Below are 20,691 nucleotides of genomic sequence, written 5' to 3'. Positions count from 1 at the left end.
CCAGCAAGGAGTAGCCCAAGGCAGAGGGTCATCAGTGAGCTGGCTGCTCTGGCAAAAAATTCAGATTTCTCAAACACAGAAGCATCAAGCTGGGATTCTCAGAAATAATTGGAGGAAGATGTGGTGTACACATACAAAATGGAATATTATTCAGCCATGAGAAAGAAGGAAATCCTGTCATTTGTGACAACATGGATGGGCCTTGAGGGCATCATGCTAAGTAAGATAAGCCAGACCGAGAAAGACAAACACTGTATGATCATATATGTGGAATCTATAAAAAGCCAAACTCATAAAGACAGAGAGTAGAACACGATTACCAGGGGTTGGGGGAATTGGGAAGATGTTGGTCAATGTACAAACTTGTAGTTAGAAGATAAATAAATTCTGGAGATATAATGCAGTGCATAGGGATTATAGTCAACTATGCCATATTATATGCCTCACCGTTGCTGATAGACTAGATCTGAGATGTTCTTACCACAAAAAAAAAAAAAAAAATGATAACTATGTGACATGATGGCAGTGCTAGCTAGCACTACAGTGGTAATCATATTGCAGTACATAAACGTACCAAATCAACACACTGTGTGCCTTAAACTTCCACAGTGCTATGTGTTAAATTTCTAGAAGTCAAAAAATAAAAACATAAATAAACTAGCATATTTATTTTGAAAACTCATAATAATGGTATAGGGTGGGTGGGAAATGGGTCAGTGAGCAGCAGGGCTGATTTAATATTGGGTTATCCATCACCTATGTTAACAAATCTGTACTACAGATGTCAATTAACTGACAAGGAAAAACTGAGCATTTTACAATTCAATGACAGTAATATTCTTCTTCTGGGATTTATTACCTGGCATTAGTAATGCTGACATTTGAATTTACTAGGAAAAAATTACATCTGTAGCTTGCTACCATATGGATCATGGGCACTTAAATTGTGTCCATAGAGGAGAAATAGCTGATTGGGAAAAAAAAAAGGGAAAGAAAAGAAATGGCTGGGGAGGTGAATTTGGAAGACTTCTGTCTTCCAGGAGGAATTAATATGCGTCCCCTCACATGCTGGGAAGCCTGAGATATGCCTACTTCTGAAAGTGGAAATGATTACTGGTGACATCCATGTCTGTTGAGATGGCTCTTGTGGCCACTTCCCCATGACCACACAATCCCAGTTAGCAAACAGGCCATTCAGTTTGGAGGTATCACTGCTCTTGCCAGTTTTCAGTAGAGTATTAACATCACAAAAGATGAAGTAAGCCTCATCACCCCCAAGCAGCTGTTTTAGATAGATCAAGACGGTGTTAAATAGATCAAGAGGTATTTGCTATGACTCAGGGCTCCAACTCTGCCACACCTGATCCTCAGTCCCTCGATGTCCCCTCTTGCTCAGGCAGGCCAGTACTAGCCATCCACCACCAATCCCCTAACACACTCTTTTCCGTACCCCCAAGCATCATCCACACTCCAACAATTACCTCCACAACCAGCAGGTCATCATTGGAAATGGGCTCAAGTTTTTTGTCTGGTGGGGTCTTTTCAAGGAAAGTGCATAATTCAACCAAGATTCTGCCTCTGTAGGCAACTCCTTCCCCCTGAAAGGCAACAACACAGGATTATTCCTACAGGCACGAACATGAACAAAAAGAACTGTCTCTCTCGTCAGGCTAATGTAGCTACAACTTAGTGCTTCCTTCCCACAGCCCTAACCTTCAAATCTATTGGTCAATAACTCTCTCAGTGGGATTCAGGTCTTTGGTATCTGAAAGAAAAAGCAGTGACTTCTGGAAAGGTCCCAAAGAGCAGGGAGAGCCAGGGCTGAAAGGGATCTTAGCTATGACTGAGGTGAGAGCTTTCAAGCCATGCTCTGGATCCTGAAGGGGTTCCCAGAGGCTGGGGGTGGGAGTGGAAGGTACTCAAAGTCTCCCTCACCCTACTTCAGTAGAGCAGCTCTGCATTTATCTGTGTCAACTTGGCTCCTTCCCTCCTCTTCTCAGGAAGGGAAGGCTGCCATGCTGGCAACCAGGGCAAGTCTCAGAGTAGCCAGGAAATAAAAGAGGAAGATGTTCTGGGTGTGGCGGAGCATAAAGATGAAGAGCGGATACTCCTCCCTCCATATCTGGCAGAACTGGCAATAGAATTTTCTGGAGAGGAAGGGAAGGCTTCCACTTCCACAGCCAGTCCTTTACCTGCTCCCTCAGGGCTTTCTCTCTACCTCAGTCCCTTTCTTACGCCTTCAGAGCTGACTCAAAGACATTACTTTGGCTTCTAATGTGCTGGAAAGAGCATTTCCAATCTCTGGACCTCCATATCCTCTATAAAATGAAGATGTTGGATTGGATCAGAGATAGCAGTTTCTTCAAGCATGTCACCTTCAATTGTTTGGTAACTTCCTAGAGCACAGTATAGAAGAGAATTCTGAGGCAGCATATTTGCTGGTTAGGAAAGAACTAGCATTGATCACTGACATCTGACTGAAGTGCAGGACTGGGGTAATGGCCATGCTGTGCATGTCTAACTGTCAAATTAGATGGTCTCCAGGATCCTTTCCTAACCTTGTATTCAAAGACTTGAGGAGCATGTAACTTCTGTCCTTCAACACTTAATCAGTCACATGTCAGGTATATGTGTGTGTGTGGGAGGGGGCATTCCCTAGATATGAGACTAATTATAGCCATTATAAGAAGGAATCACATTAATCAGTGTTCCATTAATAACAAACCTTAATTGGGAAACTAACCTTGCCAGTATTTAGCTCATCATAGGGGTCTGGGAATCCCGTGTACTCTCTGGGGCTTCCATAAAGGTTCAGATAACAAGGTCCAAATGTTGGAACAAAGCCCACCTCTGTTTCTCCTGTATTTGCTGAAAGATAACATCATTATTAGATTTTAGGCTTTTAACACTCAATCTATTGATATAAATATTAGTTATTAGTTAGCCGAGTGAGACTATTTTCCTTTAATATGTGAGTTAGTTGTATTAGTGCATAGTATAAGCACTTGTGAGACTTGCCCTATTTCTCTTTTCTTATTGTTATAAGACATTAAATAAAAAAATTCAGGAGACAGTTCAGGTAAACTTATGTTATCACAGAAAGATAATGCTATGCAAATGAAAGAATAACAAGACTTTCAAGTTGATCTTCACATTTTTTGCAAGTTTATGATTGGTATTGTATTAAATGTGTCATTGGTAATTGGGATAAAAGATTAAGCTGTTTGGAGAAGTAATTTAAATGATGTATATCAGATTAACTGCATTTGTTCCCCCAGAATTCTACTTAGACTAAAATAGTTCGTACAAATACAGCAGATGTGATTAAAAATACAAGACATTGAAATTTTTTATACATAACAATGAACTGTCTGCCTTTGGTTATGGCCATATGATATTTATAAGCAACATAAAGTCCCCATTCAAACATTCTATCTCTGTTGAGCATCCACTATGCTCCATATTTCTGCTGCCTTGTCTTAGCAAGACTGCTTCCCAGTGCAGTGCAGGAACTGAGGGGAAGGTAAAGAAATAGTGGGGTCAAAGGGAGATTGTATGTGAAGATGAGGGAATGTCTCCAACCATCTGAATGGCTCCCATATGGAAGAAGGACGGATTTGTTTCCAAAAACACAGCAAGGGCCATTGATGGGTGCCCTTTATTTCACTCAATATAAGGAAGATCTTTCTAGGAATTAGAGATGTCAAGCAATGGAATAGATCACACTGGTGACAGAGGAAATGTTGAGGCCAGGGCTTTCAGGATTGTCATCAAGACAATTCCTCTATGAATGAGAAGTTGACCACATCACCTCTATGGCCCTTTCCAATTCTATGCTTAAATGTAAGGGAGAAAGATAAATGTGGATTAGCAGGTGAGCAGAATGCCTGTTAATGAGCAGTTGACCAAATGTAGCTCTTGCAATTTTTAAAAATTATTATTTGAGGTTCTTACACCATGTATAAATGGGCTTGGGCACTTCTGAGAAGAGGTAGGAACCATGCACACTGGCAGAGATTAAAGTGCAATCTCAGTGAAGAAAGCATCTTAATTTAAATTAAGATGTAGGAAAGTTAACAACTGAGAGCCTAAGCATGAGATTTGGTGACACCTTGGGGTGCCATATTTCACACCTGTTTGGAAACTTTTTGTGAAACCCAAATGGGGACCAAGAATTTTCCCAAAAGAGATTTCCCTGGATTGTGCTATCCTGTTACCAAATGAGCGTGGGGGCGGGGGATGAGTATTATAGCTGGACATATGAATTGGTTTGGCTTTATCTAGTCTGCCATATGGAACACGACAAAGTTGACAACTGTATTATTAATAATAAGAGTTTAGATTGCTTTCCTTGTGCTAAAGTATCTGTTGTGCGGAACTATAGCAGAGAACTAAAGCAGAGATCCAAAGCGAGGAAAAAGTCACTTCCAGAAGTCAAATCACAGAATGTTCAAGTAAGAATGGACATTAAAACTCTTGCACCATACTCATGCCACATTGTGGATGGCCAAATTAAAGCCCATAGAAGTGACATGACTTATCAAAGGTCCCTGAAGATGAGGCCCAGATCTTGAGTTTCTAGTACACCACCCATCCCTTTGGTCTAACCCCACCTCACCCCCAGCCAGTTCCCATGGGTGACTTATTATGTTGTTTGTCATGAGTATTTGCTTTTCATTAAAAATTTCTAGGGATGGAGACAATCATTATCAGTAATGATCTACTGCATGTTACTGTGATATCAACAGCTTAATTCTTTTCGTCCAAGCAAATCTCTTTTCAGGTATTTTAAACCCTTTGACTTGCTAGTTATGCATTAACATGGAGAACCTTTCTTCTCTGGGTTTATGGCTCAGCATGGCCTCCAGGGAAAGCTTATTCTCTCAGGAGTTAAGTCTCTTCCTGCCTCCAAATTTTCCTCACCAAGGTTTTCCTGCACAAGTGTCACATTAAACTTCCAATAACCATCCTCAAAAGCCTATACTACATAAAACAAAAATTCTTTAATCTGGCCATCAGCCTTTTCCTCTGACCTGCTTTTCAAACAATATTTTCCACACTTCATTCACCTCCCTGAATTCTGGATTTCTGTAAGGTATCACTTTATATTTTATTTTTTGAATCTTAAATAGCTGCCTATTTCTGTGACTACATTATAAATTCCTTTGGTGGGTGGGGAAGGTTTCAAATATATTTTATTCTGATTCCTTAAACACCAAGGACTGATCCTACCATGGGGAACTAGCACATAAACATTCTTGAATTGATTGGACAAATGAATGAAGGAATGAAGCGTTACCAAATCTGCCAAGTTTGTTATAAAAGGCCTACTTCATGTTCATATAAAGTCCAAGTATAAGATATTAGGATTGATTTTTAAAAACAAATATGAATAGGACACTGTGCCAGTAACACAAAGGCAGACAATCATGCTTTATATTTGCATACAGCTTCTGTTTGCAAAGTTTTCTCACTGCAGTTACCTCTTTTCCCTTCTCACCACAGCCCTGAGTAATTAGCATGGCAGGGATTATCGTGTTTATTTGAAAGGTGACAAATTTCTATAAACCTCAAGTCCTAATCTATTTGGGGAACAGTGATATTAGGAGAGTTGTGATGGTCAAATGTGAGACCATTGAGCAAACTTGCAAAGAATGGCCAGTGCTGTGCAGGCCAAAGAACGTTATGATCCCCCCTATTTGAAAGATGAAGCCCTTCAGCGTAGGATCGTTCAATGCCTTCCAGCCTAGAGATGCATGTTCAAAGTGAGGGGCAGTTACTGCGTACATTTTGAACAACTGAAATTGTGCCCCATATCTCTACCTACTGAACAAAAACAACAATAACAGACAAGGTTATCTCTCACAAACAGTTATCTACACTGGCACCCATTAGGATGGTATGCATCTAGGTGAAAAAAGTGAGATGGTAGCAAAGCCTAAGTAGCACATTTGTTTTCATCTTAGCCATGCAGGACAACCATGTAGCACAAATACAAAAATTAAAATTATAGCAAAACTACTTTTGAGACAGCAAAATGTCAAAAAAAGCTTCTAAAGATAGTCAATTGATATATTCTTAATAAGATAACAGTAAACAGGAAAATCTAGAAGACAGCAAAATTACAAAGCATAAACCTGTATACGATGCAGCCCCAGATCCCGAAGATGATAAATCTATATAGTAAAAATACGATTGGTTAAACAACAAGAGAAACACAGGCATTATCAAAGAGACTATGAAAAAGTTAATCAAATCCAATGGTAGGTAAGTGGTTTAGCAACATCAGAAAAACACCAAATTCAGACCCAAGTGACACGACCCTTTTGTAATTTATACCAGTCTCATTGGTTAAATGCAAAAAGACCCAAACCTTTGTGATAACCGGCAGAAGCACCACACATTAAACAACTCAAATCCCTCTGGTCCCAAGGCAGCAAAACATCTGAGAAGAACTAACTAGTTTCTCACCACCAAAGGAGGCCTGGAGAAGTTAGCAACATTTCATATTTTTAATAAAATGTGTACTTGTCTTATATCTGACTTAACTGGGACCAAGGCCAGAAAATCCAAGTTAATTCAGTCTGAGGCTGTAAAGGTCAGGGTTTGTAGTTTATGGTACCTTATTTGTTTCTTTTCTGCGGGGGATGCCTGCTGCTCTTGTTATTTTGACACCCATAACAGACAGTCTGCAGGGCTTTCAAAGGAGAGAAGACCTCAGAGACGAGGCTGAAAACTGCATGTAATTTCTGGTTTTAATTCTTCTGGGTGTTACCATCATATCACTAAGAAAAATGCTTATACCAATAAATCTTGAATAATTACCTCCAGGTAATAATTGAATGACTTCTTGCCAGTGATAAATGGATGTAATTCATTTTGATTCTCCCCAACCCATATAGTTTTGGTATGACTTTAACTATGGATTGCCATTATGATTTAATCTAGTCTTTATTTCTGGATTCCTCACTTGGTAAGACAAGGCTACCATCATGTCTACGCTTCCTCAACTTGCATTCCTCCTTCCACTTCTAATTTCTATCTTCTCTACTTCTACATTGCAATGGACAATAACATTTACATTCCATTCAGAGCTTAAGCTGTAGGCATCAAAGAAAAAAACAGAAAACTATTAGTAGTGCTAACAGTATAGCACCCATATAAATACTGTTCTCTGCAGAGGGAAGGAAAGAGTCATGATTACATTTCCTTTGTTACGCTCCAGTCATATGGTCCCCCCTCCACCACTCAGCAGAAGACATGCAGATGGGATCTTTTTTAGTTTCTAGCATTTTCTTCAAATAATGGACACATGTGACTTTTTTTGTAAATATCTTCTTTGTTCAGTATTTTGTTTTTCTTGTAATTTCAAACTGCCTTTTTTTTTTCTTCTAGAGAGAGGAAATCTGTATTTTCTTTATGATATCTCTAATATCTTCCAGGTTCTTATTCATGTTATACATTGCTTGGATTAATATATTTTTTAAAACCTATAAAGCTTCCTCTTAAACAAAATGAGGAGAGAAAGCTTGAGTTTCTCAAGACAATATTCTGTCTCGAATGCTCTCACATAATTTATTCAGTATGTTTAATACATTAGCAATTACAAGCATTTTTGTTATTTTTTTTTGGTAACAAAAATCAACTGCTAATATTATTGATATGTTAGCATTAAATTTTTCTCTCTTACCATCTTTGCTTTTCTCCTTCATTTCCTGTTACAATTTCTGGTGTATGCACAGAACCCCAATGCCAGGTATAGGCAAGTAGTTCTCAGTATGGAGAACAATGAACAGAAGAGTGTATTTGTTATCAATGCTTGTTAGCATGAAAACAAAATAAACATTATCTTAAGAAGTGGAGATTTTATGACTCATTGCTACCTGATATCCATGTTCCTGCTAAAGAAATCAGTGGAGAAGGGAGTATTATTTTATATTTGGATGGACTAGAGTCAATACCACTCTAACAATAGGGTGCCAACACTCTGTACTGACAGTCAAAAATTTATGAAATAGCTACTGGGAAGAGTTTTTGGATGGGACCAAGAAAACCATATTCTTCAAACTATTAGTTGCCTTCACTATTAATTATGAATTAATCATTCTGCTGGTCATCACCAAAACATCACTGAAATAGTTCTAGGCTCATCACTTTTGGCTTTTGATAAACCAAGTCCATTGCCAGGTGGCCATTCCAGTTCATTCTGCTTCAGAAGTTCTGTACCCTGTCTAGTTCAGGTCTGCTGAGTGACTTACCTTCCACTTCCCCACCAGAGGCAGCAATTTTAGAGAGGTATAGATATGTTGTTCCAACGACATCATTTTTAGTAAGACGGTCCCTGTGTAAAAAAATAGGTTAAGGCTTCTACCTATGAAGATACAGCTCCACTTCAACAATAATAAGGCTGAGTTGGAAAAGACCTTAGACCTCAGAAATCCTTCTGTCCAGTGGGCCTCAAGCTTTACTGTACTTTAAGAATCACCCGGAAACCCCTCTCATCTCTTACCCAAGCTTTCGATTCAATAAAAGCAGGGGTAGAGAACAAGTACCTGAATTTACAAAGTATATATCTCAACTGATTCTGATATGGATGGTCCTCCAACTACCTGCTGAGAAACATTAATAGAGCAATTCATTTTAGCTATGGAAACTGAGGTTTTTAGAGAGGTCAAGGGATGTGTCTATGGCCACTCAGCATCATTGTCATAGAATGAATGAATTATAGGTACATTATATATTATAATGGGTGTAATGTAATCATATTACATAGAATAAGTTTGTGTATCTTATTTTATCATGTTCATACTTTTTACTCTGATGGTTTAACAACTACAATGGGTCTTTCACAGGAAGAACAATTCCCTTCCAATTCAAATATTTATTGAGCACCTACTGTGTAATAGCTGAGGGCAGTTGCTTGTCTAGAACCTAAATCTTATTTGTATGGTAGGGACAAGTATTCCCACTACAAGTATATACAATGTTATTATTAATCTTTCCATCGATAGCACAGAGAGTTTACAAGTCTACCCCATGAAGTGGTCTCTGGCTGGGCCAATAGCAGGTGTAAAAAATGAGGCTTCTATTAATAACATCTCTCTGCTTAATTCATCCTCTTTTTTTATTTTAAAGTTTACTTATTTATTTTGAGAGGGAGAGAAAGAGAGAGACAGAGAGAAAGAATCATAAGCAAGATCTACACTGTCAGTGCAGAGCCTGATGTGGCGCTCGAACTCACAAGCCATGAGCTCATGACCTGAGCCAAAACCAAGAGTCAGATGTTTAACCTACTGAGCCACTAATGCACCCCATTTCAGCCTCTTCTTTATTCCATGTAGTGGTATACCAACTCTGAAATCTAAGACTCCATGGCAGAGAGGAAATGTTCAGTATTTGGGAGAAAGATTATACTACACTGTAGTATTATTACACTATATTATAGTAATAGTCTACGTTACATATAATACTATACATTATGTAGTATACTAATATTAGATTACAAAATGTGACTAATGAAACAGTTTTCATGAGAAAAAGTATTAAGGAGATTAAGTCACATGCATAGTTCTTGAATCTTTTCTGTTCATCCAAAAAGATCTAGACTACATTTAAAGAACTCTTAGCTTCCCCTCAGTTGTGCAACTACTCCACAGAGTATGTTATCTAAGATTTGGGTCCAAGGATTCCTTAGTTAAACAGGGCCTCTCTCTGCATCCTAATCTACACTATTGGCTTGGAGAGTGTGGGTCAGGTCAGAAAGTAACCACATTTGCAGTGACCAGAGACAACTGTGGGATGGCTCAATCCACAACCACCCGCTGCAAAGCAAGTAAGCCGAAGTAGTCACCTGAAGTCTATATAGGTCTACATCCACATCCCTGAGGGTTCTGGAGGCCCATGGAACACATTCAGAATGTTGCCTGAGGGTCTCAAGTGCTTAAATCAAGTTTACACTCACTGGAAGGTTTTTGTTTTGTTTTCTTTGTTTTTTGTCTTCATGACCCCTCCATGACCCTCAATAAAGTGTGATGTGGCCATCAAACAAAATGAAACTTACTGACCTCCTCCCAAAGTTCCCTGTGGCCATAGTACCAAGAGGGTGCTAATAATGTAGAAGCCAAATACATTCTGTCAAAGGAAAACTATGGGGATAGCCAGACAGGGTAAGGGCCCAACTCAGTCTCTAAATATCTGAGTGACTGTGAGCAAGTTGCCTGACCTCTCTGAGCCTTAATATCTTCATCTGTAAAATGAACTAATACTAGTCTCTAATTTATAAGTTTACTCTAAAAAATGGGATACTGCATTTAAGTCACATGGCACAGCACTTAAAGTACTCAAAAAAATGGTAGCTAACACCAGTGTCAACGCTGATGACGAGGATGATGGTATCTGCTATTTTCAATCTCAAGGAGTTAAAGACTGCCAACTGAATGCCTCATCCAGCTAGAACATACACAAGAATGGCCTTAATATGGCCAATCCCCATTAGGAGGGTGGTCTAGTTAAAATTCCATCAGAGCTTCTCAGGGAATTTTCTTTGCATTCAATCAGATAGGTACCTTTGCCCATTCTCCTTTTTAAAAAAAATTTTTTTAATGTTTTATTTATTTCTGAGAGAGACAGAGTGAGAGAGAGCGAGCGAGCACAAACAGGGGAGGGTCAGAAAAAGAGGGAGATACAGAATCTGAAACAGGCTCCAGGCTCTGAGCTAGCTGTCAGCACAGAACCCGACACAGGGCTCAAACCCATGAACTGTGAGATCATGACCTGAGCCAAAGTCATATGCTTAACTGACTGAGCCACCCAGGTGCCCCACCCATTTTCCTTTCCAACAATAACAGAGAATAGCTATTGGAATGTTTTAGTGATTCTTCTCAAGGAATGGTTCACTCCATTTCTGAAGTCTATTTTGTATACCCTAAATGGTATTTAAATCCTTGATTTCTTATTTTGGGGCATTTTCAGATCATTTTTCCCTTCTTTTGCTTATAAGCCAATGGAACCAAGATACACAAAGCTTTTCTGCAGCAATACCATTATTAATTTTTTTTTTTTTTCAAAGAAAACACCTAATCTCAGGAGCACTTTATCACCTCCCTCTGGAAGAAAAAGAAACAGACTGAAAAGTAAGAGTTAGACCATCTTGAGTAATGTTCTGCAATATCCAAGTGTTTGATTGTTTAATTCTGAATTAGACACAAATTTGTTTTTTACTCACCAGTCATAGACTGTTAGCTTTATTTTTTCACACATCGAAGGAAACTGTTAAAAAGAAATAGAACAAAATAGTTGTTTCTCAGCTTATTCAGTAACTACTAAAGTAAGTAGTCTTACTTTTTCTGAAAGAAAAAAAAACATCAAACCTTGATCTGAAGATTAACGACTTGATTCCATTCAGGGTTTGCATTTTTCTCAATTATATTTGTGCAAACCTGTAAAATTGTCAAAACAAAACAGTAGGTATTCCAAGATTCTAATTTCTGTTAAGTTCACAATGTATATATACTAGATTATGACTCTAGCAGTTTACTTAGCCAGTTCCATACTTAGTAGCCTGGTTAAAGTTTACTTCTCTTCTAACTATTAGGTAAAATGTAACATCAGTTTAATATTAATCTTTGCTTCTTCTATCCACTAAAAGTTAGTTTTCAATCGCCAGATTTCCAACATTGGATTAGTGAAACACCCCTCCCCCATCAATGCCTGGCACCAGTCACTTCTTGTCCTCTGCTCTGTTTTCTGCATAGTACATGGCACTATCTGAAATGATTCAAATACTTGTTTGCTTATTTATTACTGTTCCTTTTGCTACAAGGGAGGTTCCATGAGAGCTGAATTCTCTATCCCCAACACATGGGACAGTTTTCTTATTTAGTAGGCTCACAATAATTACTTCTCTAGTTAATTAACACTTTGAACAATCCTATGAGATTATTATCATCTTGATTTATAGCTCAGGAAATTGAGACTGAGAGCTAAAGGAATTTGCCTTAATTGCCTCTGGAGTGGGTTCAAGTTTGAATGTAAATCTTGCTCCAGAACAGAGGGCTTTCCCACCGCCTCCTGCCCCCCTCCACTACTTCTCCTAGAAAGCAACACGTGGTGCATGTGTATGTGTTTGGCCAAATCTCGCTTTCGTCAGTAAATGGTTCAACTGTACAGAAGACGTTAGTTCTTTGTGCCTACAACCATCCATGATACATTGTTATTCTACTACAGAATCCCACTCTCCCATCTTTGACCATCTTTGTAGGGGAAAGTGGTGGTTCTGTATGTGCCTCTACCAAGTTTCACGGCTCTTCCCAGGGGGCTGGGATGGGGCTCCCCTGCCTGCTCTCCAGTACCGGAGGCTCACAGGCACTTGGGGAGTGAGAAGCATGCAGGGAGCAGGCAGCTGGGCTTTGGGGGGCTATCCTTAACATTTACTGAGGATGGTTGTTGTCAGCAAGGGAGCTGGCCTTAGACAAAGACAATACTTAGGCCTGAGAAGTAATCCAAATCAGCGATAGCTTTCACATTCTATTCTTTCAAAAGACTGGGTTTTCTAATTTGAGTCCTGCAAACTTTCCACTCCAAAATAAACCTGTGGAGAAGTCTGGCAGTCAGATAATCTGTGTTCCTGCACACTTCTCAGATCATCATGGGATGGCTACTTTAACAAAGAATAAACAGGAATTCACTCCAAGGAAAGCACGGTGGTTTAAATATTTATTCCTAGAGGCATCTGCATTTAGATCACATACAAACCTTTTTCCCAGCAAAGGAAACTTCTACAAAAGGATCCACTAGGTTTTTTTTATCTGCATTGCCTCCAAATATTTCCTTTACCGTCTGTGAGAAGGCATCATCCACTAGAAAGCAACATGTCACACAGCAGAAATTAAATTTGATTTTCTTAAAAGAATACAAGTCACTCAGCAAAATTAAAACTGTTTTCCTATATATGAAGACAGTTGCAACAAGAATTGTTCTCAAAAGTGACCGGCAGTAGGAGCACTGTATTGCAGAAACTTTGTCTTAGCCAAGAGGAAAAAAAATGTGTTCTCCTACAAACTTCAAAAAAAGGACAAGAGCACCTTGGAAAATAAACCAACAAGTTATTATGTTGAAAATCAGCCTCCATTGAGGAAAAAAAGTAGAATAAAGACAGTCCGTCCACATAGGGTCAGAGGCAATTAAAAAACTCAGCCTGGTTTCAACTTGGAAACGTGTTTTAGGTCAAAATAAGCGTAGTCTGACTTTTTCAGAGAAATCCAAGGAACGTTGGCATAATCACAAATACCATTATCATAAATAACACATTGAAGCAACTATAAACAGCATATCTGTTTTAACAAACTTAGAAGTGAATGGATACCAATTAAATAGTTCCATGTAAGCAGTATAATGTAAGGTTTAATTTATTTACTTCATTTAAGATATTTCTGAGGAGAGATGAGAGAATCCTTATAGGACATTAAAAAAGAGAGGGGGCAGGTTCCCAGGGAAAGTAGCAAATCCTAAAGAGATCCATGGCCTGTACACGGAGTGCTATCTCCTGGGGACTTGGAGAGGGATCCCATGTCCCAGGGCCCAGCAGGAGGCAGACAGGCTGGACAATGCAGAAGGCTGCTCAGTCCTTGACAGTGACAGAGGAGTGGCTGCACTAGTCTCTATGAGTAAAATCACTCTAAGTGATTCTCTTAATTGCATCCAATCTCGTTATACACACCTCACAACGCAATATTGCCAGATTTCTAGTTATTGGCACTTAACCATGTTTTTGCTCAGCTATTTTTAATAATCCAATAACAAAATATTTGTTTCAAAAATTTCATATTTTCCCCTGTGATGAAAGGAGTTGGAAGTGCTGACTGCTGGCCACTCTTTTGTATCTTCTAGAAAAACAAGAAGATGGAGAACACTCAAGAGGGAAGAGATGGAACAGAATGGGCCAAACACTCAATAAGAAGCAAGGATCAGTGACCAACTGGCTTCCCCATAAGCCTGCTCAGGGGGCTTTCAGTGGTGTCAGAATGAATGGAAAGAAGTCCATGAAGGCCTTCGCAAAGAAAAGCCTATGATGGGTAGCACCAATCACTGTTCAGAGCATGATATTTGCACATGTGATCATGCAGATGACTGGCCATGCTGGGGAAGGACTGAATCCATACATACTCTGGGGGATGTCCTCTGCTCGGTAGATTTTCAGCAAGAAGGTCACCCACCGGAGGGCGATGCCAGCAGGGAGTAGCAAATTACTCTCCACATCATCACTGTCGTTATCACGATCTCGTTTCTCTGCCTATTGGGAGAACATGATTACAAATGATACACATAGAAAAGCACCACTTGGAAGGAGCCAAATCAATGCCTGTAAAATGAAACCAATTGGAACTGTTTCCAGTAGGATTCTTGTGCTTCGGGCTTAAGAGTTCAGCCACCAATTCACATCAAAACTGGTCTTCATAATCAAAGCTCATACGTTTCTTCAATCAATACTCCACAAGAAAATAACATGACCTTTTGTAATTTTATGAGCACTAAATAGGAGAAAAAGAGACAGTTCCTGAAGTTTTGCCAGTTTCTCTTGGGTACTTGCTATCCTCTGGTTTGCTGTCCAGTTTCCTAGAATGACAACTGTCCCTTTAGGTAGCAATGCCTGGTTTTGCAAGTGAGCCGTACTCTATAGGTCAAATGATACAAGGAACTCTTGAAAACACACATATCTTTACTAAATGAAAAACCTACTCCTGGACACCAGGGAGGAGTCCAAGTGAGCTAGAATAATATTTCTACTGTGAAGAAAAGAAGAGCTTCCAAAAAATAAGAGGAACTGGAAGGTTGGGGTATTGATTGGAAGTTGTACTGCATTTCACAACTACTGACGCCCACTTGCTTAACTCTTGGTCCCCCCTTTTTAGTGAAAACATGTAAAAGGTATAGAATGTAAGGGCTCACAGGAGGCTCGTCTCCGGTTCCCAGGATAAACATGCTGACTTTCATGTAACCTTTAGCTCCTGAGCTGGCATCTTCGGGGTCATTGAGAAGAAGCCATTTTCTCATGATAGCATGACCTAAAATAAGAAAGATTAAAAGGACAGGGACACACTACAGATAAGCTGACAGGTCTGTGATTTCATCTGCTATGAGATAAACAATCGTTTGTTCTGAAATATCATGATGACACCAAATTTGCCAGTTGAGCCTCTATATTAATGTCCTCTGCTTTGCACTGACCAGCCCCTAACCTGGTCAACCCTGATCCTGCCCTGGTGTGACTCAAACAAGACTCTCTAAGCTCTATTAACTGTTTTTATAATTTGATTTTGATAAGATCAAAATACTGTCACTAAATAGAGAAATTACCTACTTGTGAATGTTAGGATAATATCATTAGATTAAAAAAAGACATCCATTTTAAGCTATTATTCATTCCTGCTAAGTATACTTCTCCCTCTTCAATCAAAGGGGGAAAATTTTGTTATTCCTTTTTTCTTAAACATTTTTTTTATATTTTTATTTATTTCTAGGAGAGAGAGAGAGAAACAGTGTGAGCAGGGGAGGGTCAGAGAGAGAGGGAGATACAGACTCTGAAATAGTCTCCAGGCTCTGAGCTGGCTGTCAGCACAGAACCCGACGTGGGGCTCAAACCCATGAACCACGAGATCATGACCTAAGCAAAAGTCGGACACTTAACCGAATAAGCCACCCAGGCGCCCCTATTATTCCTTTTTTGATCCCTCAGATTTTCTTGATTCCCAGAATCTTCAAGTTTATGGTGAGAAAGAATATTACTTACCAGGTTCATCATAAATGAATCCAACATCAATCTGGGAAAAAATAATTTAAAATAGCTCAGACTTTAAAATCAGTTTAGTCACTTCAAAGAAACTAGCATTATCATATTACAATTTTTTTAATGTTTATTTTAGAGAGACAGAGAGAGAGCAAGTGAGCAGGGGAGGGGGAGATAGAGAGAGAGGAAGACACGGGATCTGAATCAGGCTCCAGGCTCTGAGCTGTCAGCACAGAGGCCAATGTGGGGCTCCAACTCACAAACCATGAGATCATGACTTCAGCTGAAGTTGGATGACTATCTGACTAAGCCACCTAGGCGCCCCATTATTATATTTAAATATAAGACTCCTGACAAGACTTCAATTTCTTTGAGAACAACATTTCCATCAAACCCTCTCTGTATCTCCAATGCCTTGCCTGACCCTCAATCAATCATTTTGAATGAATGAACTAACTAGTCTTAGTTAGCTACCGTAAGGCACCATAGAAGTAGGATAACCAGTGTGTCCTGGTTTGCTTGGAACTTTTCACCAAGCACAGAAAGTCTCACATTCTGTGAAATCCCTCAGTCCTGGGCACATCTGCACTTTGGTTACTCTATGAGAAGTCACCTGGCCCAATTTCCTATCCAGTATTCCTCATCTCCTCTGGCTAACGCTAATGCTAGTAATAATATAACCATCAATTGGGCACTTCAATGTGCCAAGCACTGTACTAGATGTTTTGTATATTCTATCTCACTGAGTCGTCACAATGACTCCATTTTACAGAGGAAACTAAGGATCAGTTGGCATGTGGCTAGTTGGTGGCAGACAGGGTAAGAATGCATTCATGCCTGATCCAGATCACTCTCTAGGACCTCTACTGACTGGTAGCTCCTTCCTTTGAGAGGAAGCCCATTTGACACAGAATTGCTGGGAAGCATCCACCAAGTGTTTGTCTTTAATTCCAAGATGAGTTACTTGGAAAAGCACCCCTGATTCTCTTTCCTGGTTTGGTTTGCCTTTCATATTTCAGATTTACAACAATTGGCTTTGCAGATGGAGCTCTGGGGCAGCTAGTAAGTGGAGCTGGGTGATGAGTTTCTTGCCATCACCAAGCACCCTCCCTCTGCAGCACCACGCTGGCTTCCATCCACAGCTGGAGTGCCGGGAGGGCCCTGATGTGGCAGCATCCGGGCATGTGCATTAAGGCACCATAAGCATTGTACTTGGAAGTTGACTAGACCCAGGACAGAGGACACTCAACTGGTTTCTGGCCCCGGTGGCATCTGTGTCCTGCTGGCATTCCAGCCCTCAGCAAAGACCACGGCATGAACCCCTCACATTACAGCCTGATAACGTAGCCAGGAACCTGATGCCTCACTATGAGAGTGCCCATCTAAGTTGAACAAAACAGACAGTTGGCACCCACCTTAAATTCCCCCATCAGACAATCTGCCCGCAGAGAATGGGAATTATAAACCTGGAAGAAAGAAGAGCCATGAGCAACATACTGACTTTATGTGTCAGTTAGGGAGCACCACCTTCCTAGTCCGTAGCCCCCTTACCCGGATGCTGATGATCTCATCCATCAGTTCAGAGGGAGTTATGTGCACATTGTAGAAAAATAACTGTCAAAACAGAAGAGAAAAATGTTGACGGTTTCCAGGGGTGGGCTCAGGTTTATTGTGATCTAATGCTATAATCTGGGGACCCTCCTAAGAAATAATAAAACATAGCCCCCAAGTAGGTGTGACCATGAGAACACATTGCAGGGCCTTCAGAAAGGCCCTGAAGCTTAGGCTTCTTGAGCTTCCTGGCAAACTCACCCTTGCATGTTGGAAAAGGAAAAAGGGTTAAATAACAACAATAGTGTTTATGTGATCAAACAGAATTGTTCCTTTGGGGCCAGAAACATACTAGCTCACATAAAGATCTTCTAAGGTTATGTCATGTTAAAATCCCAGTAAAATGGGTACGTAGGGTTTGCATGACCTAGAAAGTTGAGTTGAATTCCCTACAATTGTCCTGAATTTCTATAATTTCTACAGTTATCCTGAAAAAAAGTTCTTTTTTAGCCTTTTTTTTAAAAAAAAATCTAGAATCCACTCAAGGTTTATACCTTACATTTAGTTGTTGTATCTCTTTAGTTTCTTTTTATATAGAACTATACTTCTGCCTATTTTTGTGGTTTATTTTTTCTATCAAGATCAGTTGTCTTGTAAAATATCCCACACTCTGGAATTGTGTGAATATTTCCTCACTGTTAGATTCAAATGGGCCATGTGACATGAAATGACACAGGTGATGTTGATACTTCCATTGTATCACATCAGGACACGTGTCAGTTTGTCCCATAATCATGGATACAAGTTTAATCACTTGGTTAAGACGATATAAGTCAACTAGGGATTTTTTAGTAAATTCTTTTATTGACTCCTGAATCGGTCTGCTTGGAGCCTCAAGTATTTGATCTTTCCCTTTTGCCCAGAGATCTCATCTCAAAAAAAATTCATGAGATTCTTGCTGGGCTCCTCAGAATGTAGCCGAGTAAATATTTATCCTGCATGACGAATGCATTACTCCTTCGGTGTCCAGTCACTCCAGGGCCTGCCTTCTCTGCAGTGAGGTCTTTTTCACGGTGAACCTCTTTCCCGAAGCCCCCTTTCCCAAAGTGCTCAGTGCACACCCGTGTGTCATGTCTGCTTTGACACTACTCAGCTGCATGCTGGTGTCTACAGTTTATCTGAGGAGGAGAAGTGACAAGCGAGAAGATAGGTCTTCTGTGAATGAAGGTAGGGCCTCCAGAAGCAACTGGATCCTTTTACGCATCAGGGTATGGAAAAGAACGAAAGCTGGAGCTGGGGCTAGGTCTGGAAGCTGCTGGGAACGGGGAAGGAAAGGCCTGGCTCACAGAACAGGACATGGGACGCACGCCTGAGGAATCTCAGAAATGAATCTCCTCAGAGCGAGGCTGGCCTTGGAAAACTCCCCAAACTTATCATTTCTCTTCACAGCCCTGATGGTGGAGTTTGTGCTGAGATGACTATCAAGGTATTCAGTGTTTTTGAGGAGTGTTCCAGAAAAGGTCAACAGAAGAACTCTATTTTCAGTGTGTGAGGGACAAGAAAACCCTTTTGGCTCCTAACTGCTTTCCTTTAACATACATTATTTTTCTAGCCATGTAGGTTTTGACATCTTTAAAAAGCCGGCCATTGTTGTCCCTGTGAAAAGGCCTTAGAGCTGTGACTGAAACTTGGTATTTTTTTCTTTCATGGGTCTCCAGCATCAACTGGTCTTAATTGTGAAAATGTACTGGGCGTGCTTTTTTAAAAGTAACAAAGCAATCACAGAAACGACTCTGACATGGGCTCATCCCTCAGACACACCCTGCTGGTTGGAAAGAGCAAAGGCAGATACAGGTGACTTCATGGGCTCTGTCCTAAGGGGCACAAGGATCAGTCAGGAGAGGCACCATGGGAAGTGGTTGTAAAAATGCCAGCAAGACGTCGGCAGCTATGAGAGCCAGTGATGAAGCAGGACATAAGGTCTCAAGACCCACTGGTCCTTAGAATGTTTAGTGCGAAATTTTCGTTGTCTTTACCAGATCTTTGTACATGAGTTTCCCTCCCACATGGGACAGGAGAGAGAATGCTGGAAGATACATATGAGTAGAACAGACTCACGGAGCAGGAACATGCATTATGCCCAATTACCTCATCAAAAAATGGATTGTTCCCTCTCTTGATTCTTGTTCGGTGTGTCTGACCACAGACATGGACTTTGACCACGGGCCTTATGTTGTTGCCACTTAACTGCCGGCCCTCAATCACCCGGACACGGATCTGGAAGCACAGAAGGGGTGTTGTTACTGATCCTTCCCTGGGGTCGTGTCAGAGAATCCTCAGATTCCCAGTCAGCTTGCCCGCCTGTAAAGATCGCAGAAACCAGGCCACGGCAGCTTTGCAAAACGCAGACGTCCATGGACTGGGGTGGCCCCCCATGCTCATTCCCCAGGTGGAACCGGGTTCCAGAAACTGAGAGCAGTAGTGGGACTGAAATAGTCCAGAGCCAGCCCGGGAAAGGGCAGGGCAGGGGAGAGGCCGCTGCTCAGACCCCAGCCTCCTCCCTGGTCTGCCTGAGCCTGGGATGTACTAACTCACTCAACAGCTGTCTGCTGAGGAGGTGCCCAGAGCTACAAAGATACAACACTGTGATTCTCTTCTCTCCTACCACCGAAGGGAAGGAAGGGCATAGTTTTTTTTTTCTCTGACAAGCCTCATCTGGCTTGACCACATCTGCCTCTGCATGCAGAGACAGACAGCTCTTCTTGGGTTTGTCCCCTGATGTCCCTTTTTGCTAGTTGAGCTGCTGCCTACATCAATGGGTCCTTCCCAGGAACACTGCGATTGCCAGAAGCCGGACACCATGGCGGTAAAACAAACATGTGGGGTGTGCTGGCCCTTCCTACCTGGAAGTCCTGGGGCTTGTTAGACAGCATCCGCCGGCTCTTCTTTCCCTTCGTGAGCCTCCGGGCAAGCTGAGCCTCTGACACCAGCCCACCTGCCCCCTTGGGCCCAGGGGTCCTGACTGTATTGTCCAATCTGTCTTCATCACCCCCATCTTCCTCCTCTTCTCCTAAAACACCAAAAAGGAATCCCGTCAGAGATGGCCCTCATCCTGTAAATGTCTGAGCTCAGGTTTCCTGAGGCGGGAGGTGAAGGAGCTGCTCCTTTCATGACACTTATTTGGGATGTGCTGTGACTCAGACAGTTTCTTAGGAAAATGGGTTCATGATGCATCAGGGTGCTTATTCGGGCCGTATTCAGAGTTGCCAAAAGAACACCAGAGACCAAGGGAAGAGTGAGAGGGGAAGTCTCAGTTGGACCCAGGCAGCAATCACCTGGTTCTGATCTGGGAACGC

At 40.9% G+C, this 20,691-nt stretch overlaps 1 protein-coding gene across 2 annotated transcripts in view; it reads right to left on the bottom strand.

Annotated features, from left to right (window-relative positions):
- Positions 1 to 20,691, bottom strand: part of MYOF (myoferlin) — a 160,390-nt gene that overhangs the window by 76,518 nt on the left and 63,181 nt on the right. For both annotated transcript variants that reach the window (XM_077779775.1, XM_077779782.1), the window contains exons 6-19: positions 20,239 to 20,405; positions 19,484 to 19,612; positions 17,336 to 17,398; positions 17,200 to 17,250; positions 15,788 to 15,818; positions 14,947 to 15,062; positions 14,164 to 14,290; positions 12,754 to 12,857; positions 11,370 to 11,438; positions 11,225 to 11,268; positions 8,259 to 8,341; positions 6,138 to 6,176; positions 2,744 to 2,868; positions 1,482 to 1,598 (exon numbers count right to left, since the gene is read on the bottom strand). In XM_077779775.1, coding sequence (XP_077635901.1) covers positions 1,482 to 1,598; positions 2,744 to 2,868; positions 6,138 to 6,176; positions 8,259 to 8,341; positions 11,225 to 11,268; positions 11,370 to 11,438; positions 12,754 to 12,857; positions 14,164 to 14,290; positions 14,947 to 15,062; positions 15,788 to 15,818; positions 17,200 to 17,250; positions 17,336 to 17,398; positions 19,484 to 19,612; positions 20,239 to 20,405 — 1,265 coding nt within the window. The remainder of the gene's footprint in view (positions 1 to 1,481; positions 1,599 to 2,743; positions 2,869 to 6,137; positions 6,177 to 8,258; positions 8,342 to 11,224; positions 11,269 to 11,369; positions 11,439 to 12,753; positions 12,858 to 14,163; positions 14,291 to 14,946; positions 15,063 to 15,787; positions 15,819 to 17,199; positions 17,251 to 17,335; positions 17,399 to 19,483; positions 19,613 to 20,238; positions 20,406 to 20,691) is intronic.

Source organism: Crocuta crocuta, unplaced genomic scaffold (assembly GCF_008692635.1).
Source record: "Crocuta crocuta isolate KB4526 unplaced genomic scaffold, BGI_CrCroc_1.0 scaffold170, whole genome shotgun sequence".
NCBI lineage: Eukaryota > Metazoa > Chordata > Mammalia > Carnivora > Hyaenidae > Crocuta > Crocuta crocuta.
The sequence above is the reverse complement of the archived record's forward strand: the minus strand, read 5'-3'. Positions and strand labels throughout refer to the sequence as shown.